The 10,059-nt window shown below is 41.7% G+C and overlaps 1 protein-coding gene across 1 annotated transcript; it reads left to right on the forward strand.

Annotated features, from left to right (window-relative positions):
* The first annotated feature begins 3,300 nt into the window (after positions 1–3,300).
* On the forward strand, positions 3,301–9,636 carry LOC115481045 (toll-like receptor 5). Its single transcript, XM_030220036.1, has 2 exons — positions 3,301–3,474; positions 7,205–9,636. Exon 2 carries the CDS (start codon positions 7,210–7,212, stop codon positions 8,527–8,529), a length of 1,320 nt encoding a protein of 439 aa, XP_030075896.1. The 5' UTR covers positions 3,301–3,474; positions 7,205–7,209; the 3' UTR covers positions 8,530–9,636.
* Positions 9,637–10,059: the final 423 nt, after the last annotated feature.

The raw sequence follows: 10,059 nt of genomic DNA on the forward strand, positions 1-10,059 counted from the left end.
GGGACTGGTGGTTTGGCGGGGATAGTGCTGGGCCGACTTATACGGTCTGTGCCAGAGCCGGGGGTGGGAGGCGGGGCTGGTGGTTGGGAGGCGGGGATAGTGCTGGGCAGACTTATACGGTCTGTGCCCGGAAAAGGACAGGTACAAATCAAGGTAAGGTATACACTAAAAGTAGCACCATGAGGTTTATCTGTTGGGCAGACTGGATGGACCGTGCAGGTCTTTTTCTGCCGTCAATCTACTATGTACAATGCTAAAACTCGTGGACCTGACCTCCCAGAAACGCCACAGATCATTCCGCAAATTTCTCAACTACACTACCCTGCTGCAAAGGACTTAAATACAAGCTGGCGCCATGACACTACCTTCTCTTACAAGAGCACGCAGTGTTGGAATGCATTACCTACTGACCTGAAAGCAATCAAAGACACAACTATCTTCGAAAATCTCTGAAAACATCCATCTTCAACAAGGCCTACAAACGAGAACATACAACCTCATTGAGTCACCTCACCAACCACTCAACTATGAACACCCACCTCTATAAATACCCTAACTCTCCCTTCCCTCAATCGCTCCACATTACTAACTGTATCTATATCTTGATTTGACAATGCTAACAAAGCCACATTGAGCCTGCAAATAGGTGGGGGAATGTGGATACAAATGCAAATAAATACATTTCACTGCTGTGTAATGTTAAAGGGAGGGATTATTGTCTACCAGGACAGAGCTAACAGACAGATGACAGAATTGTTTACAGAAATTAGGAAAGCTGGCAACTTGGGCAAACAGTATAATAATAGGTGATTTCAATTACTTTTATTTATTTATTTTATTTTTATTGCACTTGTATCCCACATTTTCCCACCTATTTGCAGGCTCAATGTGGCTTACAAAAACCTGTCATGGCATCACCATTTCAGGGTAAGAGTACATTTAGTGGTATAAAGATATCAATGATAACAGGCTAACAGCGATCTGATCAAGCAGTTATAGAAAGAAGATGACCAAAGTAAGGGAGGAGTGTCGATGAGTTGTAGTTGCCTGGATAAATGTTACATCAGGTTGCGCTAGGGAGGTAAAACTACTAGATGTAATAAATGACCAGTTCTTGGAGCAACTGGGGACCATTAGATCATGGACTGGTTCTTGGAGCAAAAGGGGCACTCAGGGAGGACAAGGCCATTGTTTTGGTCTTCTACCACAAGGGTGACAATGCAGAAGAACTGAAAGAAACCTCAGTGAACCTGGAAGATATACTGAGCCAACTCAGCAAAAAGAGTGATCAATCTCCTGGACTGGACGGTGTACACCCCAGGGTACTGAAAGAACTCAAACATGAAATTGCTGACCTGCTGATAGTCATCTGTAACCTGTCATTAAATCATCCACAGTACCTGAAGATTGGAAGGTGGCCAATGTAATGCCAATTTTTTAAAAAGGGTTCCAGGAAATTACAGACTCGTAGCCTGACTTCAGTGCCAGCCAAATAGTGGAAACTATTATAAAATATACAATTACGAAACACAGAGACAAATATGGTTTAATGGAACAGAGTCTGCAAGGGTTCAGTCAAGGGAAGTCTTGCCTCACCAATTTGCTTAATTTATTTCAAGGTATGAATAAACATATGGATAACAGTGAGCTGGCTGATGTAGTATATCTAGATTTTCAGAAAGCTTTTGGCAAAGTTCCTCATGACAGACTCTTGAGACAATTAAAAAGTCATGGGATAGGAGGCAATGTCCTTTTGTGGATTAGGAATTGGTATTGAACAGAAAACAGAGGGTAGGGTTAAATGGCCATTTTTCCTCGATGGAGGAGGGTGAATAGTGGAGTGCAGCAGGGATCTATGCTGGGACTGGTGCTATTTAACATATCTATAAATGATCTGGAAATCGGAACAACGAGTGAGGTGATTAAATTTGCAGATGACACAAAGCTATTCAAAGTTGTCAAAAATACAGGCAGATTGAAAAATTGTAGGAAGACCTTAGGAAACTGGAAGACTGGGCATCCAAATGACAGATGAAATTAAATGTGGACAAATGCAAGTGATGCGCATTGGGAAGAATAAACTGAATCATAGTTACCTTAGGAGTCAGCACTCAAGAAAAAGATCTAGGTGTCATTGTAGACAATATGCTGAAATCTTCTGCCCAGTGTGCGGTGGTGGAACAAAAAAAAGCAAACAGGATGCTAGGAATTATTAGGAAAGGATGGTAAATAAGACCAACAGTATTATAATGCCTCCATAATTGCTCCACGGTGCAACCTCACCCTGAGTAATGCATTCAATTCTGGTCACCATATCTCAAAAAAGATGAGTGGAATTATAAAAGGTTCAAAGAAGAGCAACCAAAATGGTAAAGGGGATGGAATTCCTCTCATATGAGGAAAGGCTAAAGAGGTTAGGGCCTTCAGCTTGGAAAAGAGAAGGCTAAGGGGGGATATGACTGAAGTCTACAAAATCCTGACTGGGGTAGAATGGGTAAAGTTAATTGATATTTCACTCTTTCAAAAAATACAAAGACCAGGGGACACTCAATGATATTACATGGAAATACTTTTAAAACAAATAGGAGGAAATATATTTTTGCACTCAAAGAATAATTAAGTTCTGGAACTTGTTGCTGGAGGAGGTGGTAACAGTGGTTAATGTATCTGGGTTTTTAAAAGGTTTGAACACGTTCCTGGAGGAAACGTCCATAGTCTACTATTGAGACAGACATGGGGAAGCCACTGCTTGCCCTGGGATTGGTAGCATGGAATGTTGCTACTGTTTGAGTTTCTGCCAGGTAGTTGTGGCCAGATTGGCCTCTGTTGGAAGCAGGATACTGGGCTAGATGGACATTGTTTGTTTGTAACATTTGTACCCCACGCTTTCCCACTCATGGCAGGCTCAATGCGGCAGGCAATGGAGGGTTAAGTGACTTGCCCAGAGTCACAAGGAGCTGCCTGTGCTGGGAATCTAACTCAGTTCCCCAGGACCAAAGTCCACCACCCTAACCACCCTAATAGGCCACTCCTCCATTGGCCGGACCCAGTATGGCTATTCTTATGTGGAAAGTATGAGGATTATTGATGCTATGTGCTCTTCAGCATTGTGGTGTGATTTTCACAGACCCAGGAATTTCAGAGAGACTGTTGACAGTTAGGACATGTTGTTCACCGTTGGAGTTTCTGAAATCACCTAAGGTTATCTGTGATTTGCCTAAGCCTGATAGGAAGTGATTATGAAAGATGTTCCTAAGGCAGGGTTTCTCCCCGAAACTTCCCTTTCTGTGTATTCCCCAAGCAAACAGCCCAGGCCAGCAGAACTGCATTTCCTGAGACATTTGTCACCATCAACTGCCAGATGAGAGGTTAAATAGGCTTGAAAAAGCAGCTGCAAGAATTGTCACAGGATCAATAAGGACTGCCATTCCCTTTGTCCCTGCAGTGCAGAGCAAATCAGCCTTCAGCTGAGCCGTGAGTATTCACTATGACTGCAAGAATATTAGCAGTGTACACAGTCATTTATAAGACATTTCCCGTGGCGGGATGTCCCCTATCCAAAGAACTTTCAGTGTAAATCCTGAGCATAGGGTGGTGGAAGTAGAATATGGTCTCAATTAAATGTGTACTGATTGCTATACCATATTGCCATACATTTATATTATTAGTGCTTTGTAGATGCATGGTGACTTTTCAGTGCCCTGAAGAGAGTGAGTGGCATGTTTATCATTTGTGTGATGTAGGCAAAATTAGAGGTCACTGTGGTTTTTCAAAAGAGGCTGTCTTGGGCATTCAGGAGAATCCATTTAAGTGCTAATGCCTGTTACAAAGGGATAACAAATCATGCTGAGCTGTATTTACATCAGAAGGCAAAATGCCTGTCGTTTATGGGTGCTATTTCTCTCTAAACATAAGATAAAACTAGTCAGACTGAAGTCTATCAAATGATCAACAGACTTGGCTAGTCCAGGTACAGGTACTCAGCAGATTCAAAACTGTAGATCTGTTTTTCATAACTCCTTTCCAAAAATAAACTTGGGTTCACAATCTAAATAAAATAGTTACTATTTGTAATAACAACCAAATAAATAAAAAAGATTTTTCAGTATTGATGCAGTATAAATCATCACAAGGTCAAAATATATGTTAAAAAAAAAACAACAATGGACTGCATTAGGGGCTTAGAGACCATTTAGTTATTTTAAACAAATGAGAGATATGCATGAAAGAAAATATTTATTTTTATTATTTTGACTTATAAAATCACTTGTCCCTGAAACATGCTTAAAACAGAATAATCTATTTGTGTATTTAAAATGTAAACTTCTACAAAAGAGACGAAATGAAGATGTGATTCCATGTGCTCCAATGAAAGAAGAGTTTAATTTTCCATTTAATTTCAAAATATTCCATCTTTATAATGCCAGGGGGCTCATTTTCAAAGCATTTAAGGGGGCTTTTACTAAGGCATGTTCACGTTTTTAGCGCACACCTGTTGGACACAGGATGCTGGGCTTGATGGACCTTTGGTCTTTCCCAGTATGGCAATACTTATGTACTTATTATATATGTATGTTATAGCCAGAGTAATTAGCATGTTCCTGGAGTTGCCTAGTGGTCAGTGTGCAGTGCACTGTGGAGAAGGAGACCCAGGCTAATAATCCACCTTAACTGTTACACTTGTGGTGGAAAGTGTCAGCCCCCCCAAGACCACCAAAAACCTACTGTACCCACATATAGTACATAAGCACATAAGTATTGCCATACTGGGAAAGACCAAAGGTCCATCAAGCTCAGCATCCCGTTTCCAACAGTGGCCAATCCAGGTCACAAATATCCGGCAAGATCCCAAAAATGTACAAAACATTTTATACTGCTTATCCTAGAAATAGTGGATTTTCCCCCAAGTCCATTTAATAATGGTCTATGGACTTTTCCTTTAGGAAGCCGTCCAAACCTTTCTAAAACTCCGCTAAGCTAACCGTCTTTACCACATTCTCTGGCAACGAATTCTAGAATTTAATTACACGTTGAGTGAAGGAAAGTTTTCTCCGGGTGACACCTGCAGCCATAAGACTAATGTAGTGGTATACAGTTGGGTACAGTAGGTTTTTGGTGGATTTTGGAGGGCTCACTATACAATAGAAGGGAGCAATGGTGAGATGTGTACACCTTTTAGGTGAAGTCCACTGCAGTGCCCCCTAGGGTGCCCCACTGCTCTTCTGGGAGGTTTGTGTGGCCAGTCTACTAAGAATGCTGGTTCCTCCACATCCCAATGGCTTGATGTTGTGCATTTTTCACATGGATGTTTTTTTTTGTTTTGTTTTTTTTTCAAAAATGGACCAAAAAGATAACGCACAGAGCACGCAAATAGCCATTAAAAGAAAAATTAGGCATTTTCTGGCCAATGTTTTTTTGACCAATGGTTGGTCTTAGTCAGAAGGAGCTGTTGCTGATAAGCAGCAAGTGATTGCTACAGCTAAAACCTTCAACAGCTGAGGCCTTTTTTCCTCTGTATAAAAATTAAATAAATATGTGTATTTACATAAGATTCAAGCGAATATAAGGTAGAGCGTTAGATCCATCCACATTTGGTGATTTGTTTCTACCAGCTGCAATATTTTTTTATGCTGTTTTAGTGATTCCCAATTTTATTTCATGATATATATGTACATATGGGAAGCTGTCAAATAAAAAAAATCCACATGTAGGGAGTAATAAGCATTGCTATTGTTTTTAAATAGAAATATCTTTATTGTCATTATAAGCAAAAATAAAGGCATATAGAGTAGCCCTGAAAACCACAATACAGCACTGAAAATAACAAAGCAAGCTATGGAACACTGACAAATACATTTTGAATATAACCCTTCCCTCCCCCCCTTCACAAACCCCACGTAAACTCCCCAACCCCACCTCTCTCTCTCACACACACACACAAACACATTCCCTTTACCTCCTCCTCCCCCTCACCTCCCCCCCCCCCCTACAAGGCCCCTCCTAACAGAAAGAATGCAAAACTAAGGAGGTTTAATAAAACAATAGAAACCGCACAAGTTTGTATTGAGTTCAGTGGTGTCTGCAAATGTTTTGCATCCCTCAATAGGATGGCAAGCTCTACCTACTGCCTTCAGCCCACACAATGGGCCAGATAGGCTCATGCTGTCTCCTGTTATAAAACCTCCTTGGGACAAGCTGCAGGGGGAGGCAGAAGCCAGCCAACAGGCTGCAGGGGAAGGTGGGAGCAGTAATGGCTAGATTATAGAATCACTTCCTTTCCTGTGTTTTCCTGTATCTCTGCAGCAGACAGCTTGCTGCTCCAGATCTACAAACTTACAGATAAAAATATTGGGGGGTGCTCAGACACCCACAGAGCTAGTTCATATGAGAGGCATAATGATATTGTGATTTGTTCTCCATCCCTTTTCAGATAATTCCTAACATTCTGTATATTTTTTTGATCACACAGCTACATGCTGAGCAGGAAGTTTTAATGTATTGTCCAGATTTACCCCATGATCCTTTACCTAGGAGATGGTCCCTGCTGTGGAATCCAGTATCATGTGCCCATTGATAGGAATATTTTTCCCTAGTGCATCACTTTGCACTTGTTCACATTAAACTTCATCTGCCATTTAGATGCCTAGTCTCCTAGTCTTACTATTTATTGGAATTTTAGGCTTCTGAACAAGTTGGCCTTGTTCTCCCCCTACACAGCTTAACAACTTTCTGATCACCATGTTCCTCCCTCACCCTGTATCTGTCCCATACATGCTTGCATTGTCTTATTTTGGGTGTTCCAACCTCTGATAATGGCATTTCCACTGTCTCACACATATGTGTGTGTGCAAAAAAACCCATCTTGGTGGAAATGTTACTTGTCAACATCATTGACCCTCCCCCCGCCTTCCAAATGATCTGTGTACATTGCCTTTACTGAAGTCACATTCTCTTGTAAGTGCAGCCTCTTAGCAGCTCTACTGAGATTGTGTGTGTGTATATATATATATATATATGTATATATATATATATATATATATATACACACACACACACACACAATGTTTAGAGAAAGGGTCAACTATAGATATGACATTACGGATGGTATCTACAGTTCGAATGAGGGCTAATAATTTCTATGACAAATTCCAGAATAAAGAATATTGTACACATAAGTAACACAACTTTCCCCCCCTTTTTTCAGGCACAATGCTGCTGTGGAGCCTGCTTCTCCTCTTGGGTGCTGCTGCCAATGCAGCAACACAAAACTGTCACCCTACCTTCATGAAGTCAATTGTGGTGTCTAACTGCCAGGCTCAAGGACATTCAACAGTACCTGAGATAGACCCATCCACTGAGATCCTCTTCTTGTCCTTCAACCGCATTTCTGACATCATGGAGTCTTCCTTCCCCAGGCTGGAAAATATCAGGACCCTGACGCTGGGCCTGCAGGGATCAGGCTTCCTCCATGTCGGTGAAAATGCCTTCAGGAATCTCCACAATCTAACATTCTTGGACCTTGGTGGAAATAAAAAGATATCCCTACATCTTGATTCATTTTCCGGGTTGAGAAAACTAGAAGTGCTCTTGCTGGATTCCAATGGTATTAATGACACTATCCTGGAAAGGGGTTATTTCCGCCACCTGGTGTCCTTGAAGAAGCTTGATCTCAGTGCAAACCAAATCAAGAGGTTACGGCCTGACCCCACTTTCCAGAACTTGAAAATGCTAAGCTCCCTGCATTTGAAACTCAACAAGATTGAATTGGTGTGTGGAGAAGATTTACAGAACCTCCATGGGCATCATTTGTCTCTGCTGGACCTGTCCTCCAACAGATTGTCTTACAGAGAGCCCTGGGAGAATGAATACACTTGTTCCAATCCCTTCTACAACATCACTATAGAAACCCTGGACATCTCTTCCAATCCTTGGAATGTAGAGAGTGCCGAACGTTTCTTTACAACTGTATTGGGAACCCAAATCTGGCATCTGAAAATGCAATACCCAGGAGGTATTGGACGCTCCTTTGGATTCAGTAATTTACAGGATATCGGTGCAACTACATTCTCTGGACTAAATGAAAGCAATATATTCTCATTGGATATCTCCCATGGTTCACTTTTTGAGCTGAATGACTACGTGTTCTTTGTGTTCCCTCAACTGAATGTACTCAATCTGGCCTTCAATAAGATAAATAAGGTGAGCCATCATGCTTTTGCTGGACTTCAGAGTCTTGTCATGCTGAACCTATCACATAACCTGCTTGGAGAGATCTACAGTGACAGTTTTGAAAGTCTGAGGTCATCACCCATTCGTTATTTGAGCCTGAAGTCAAACCACATTGGGGCTATTCAATATGGTGCACTGAGCGGTTTGGACTCCATCCAAACCCTGGATTTGCGAGACAACTCTCTCTTGCAGATCCCACCTACACAACTTCCAAACCTTAAACAGGTACTTCTAGGAGGAAAACCGCATCAAGAACACTATTGGCATCCAGACATTTGCCGGCAATGCAACACTTATTGATTTGGCCTATAACCGCCTGGAGAACTTGGGAGAAGTTTGGGACTTAATGGCAATCCCCACTCTTGAATTCTTGCTTTTATCTCACAACTGGATTTCAAGATGTTCTATTGGCTCACAGAATACTATCCCTCAGAACAATCATCTGCGTGTGCTGGATCTCTCCTACAACTCCCTGGAGGTTGTGTGGCGATCTGGAACCTGCTGGAACATTTTCCATGGACTGGATAAACTTATTTCCTTAAACTTGTCCAAAACTTACCTCTCCTTCTTACCTGATGGACTTTTCCAAGGACTGGAAGCCCTCCGTAATCTGGACCTTTCAGGAAATGTCATTGTCTCGCTCCCTGAAAACCTGTTCCAGGACCTAAGATCCTTGAAATTTCTGCGGTTGAATGACAATAATCTTGTCACACTCACTCCATCAGGCCTGGATATGCTCCCATCCCTTTCATTGCTGGACCTGACAGACACAAGTTTTGTTTGCCATTGTGGTTTAAAAGACTTGGCAACCTGGTTGCAAGCCACCAAGGTCTCTTTGAATCGTCTGGCAGAGGATATACCCTGTTTTAGGCCTCAAGAACCCCTCTTGGAACTCCCTCTCCTGAAATTTGTGGAGGATAATTGCATGTAGGAAATTAACTGAAGGTCAAGAGTTGGGTTTCTTGCAATTGCTGTTAAGTATGTTCCAGTCGGGACCAGCCAATGGATGAGTGCAGAGTTGCATGCTGCCATGTGGGAGATCAGGCTTTCACTCCCAAGCCTGGCTTCCACATTTCAGTCGGGCTAATGCAAATATCCAGCCTCCATGAAGGAGAGAGAGTTCCAACCGTAGCTCAACAGGTCGAAATGCATGCATACAACATTTCAGATGGCAATCTGGTTTGCGGGTCCCAATTTGAGGGCTATTTCTGCAATAACTGAGCTAAATGGGGAAAACGGACTCTGGGAAACTTTCAAAAGAAGGCTCATCGTATGATCACCAAGGCTTTACTCTATTTCTTCAGGATTGTGGCTTGATTAATGAAATTATGGGTCATCAAGTGTACACACTGCTATCATCTGTTCTGGCTTGGGCTTTTCTGCAATAAATGCTTAGTGTTCCCAGTGGTTTCCAGATTGTCATTTTGTTTTTATCTATAACGGTTCAGCATTGTAAAGAGAGATTTATGCATAGTAGATGCAACAAAATTACTTTTAACATACAAAATAATTACTCTGTTTGATGAGCACATTCTAGTAATCTGAAATGTAATAGAAACCTTACTTTCTGGGATGCATGAATGGTGCACATGTAAGGTCCATTGATATGCATGGATCTGAAAACAATAATTCACCACCAGGGCCAGCCCACTCATTAGTCAAAGTAAAACAATAAATCTGGACATCTGCACAGACTAAAAGAAATGAACCGACATTTTTATAGGATGTTTATGTGATAATCATGATTATTGAGCTTAATTATCAAAATGTTAGGCGGTGGGGGCTTCAGGTTAGGGACCTGAAAATGAATGGGGGGGGGGGTGTAAGGCC

Source organism: Microcaecilia unicolor, chromosome 11, assembly GCF_901765095.1.
Source record: "Microcaecilia unicolor chromosome 11, aMicUni1.1, whole genome shotgun sequence".
NCBI classification, from domain to species: domain Eukaryota; kingdom Metazoa; phylum Chordata; class Amphibia; order Gymnophiona; family Siphonopidae; genus Microcaecilia; species Microcaecilia unicolor.

Bases quoted from the DNA above. Each gene is read 5' to 3' on its own strand.
- LOC115481045 (XM_030220036.1), top strand. From the start codon at position 7,210: ATGCTGCTGTGGAGCCTGCTTCTCCTCTTGGGTGCTGCTGCCAATGCA.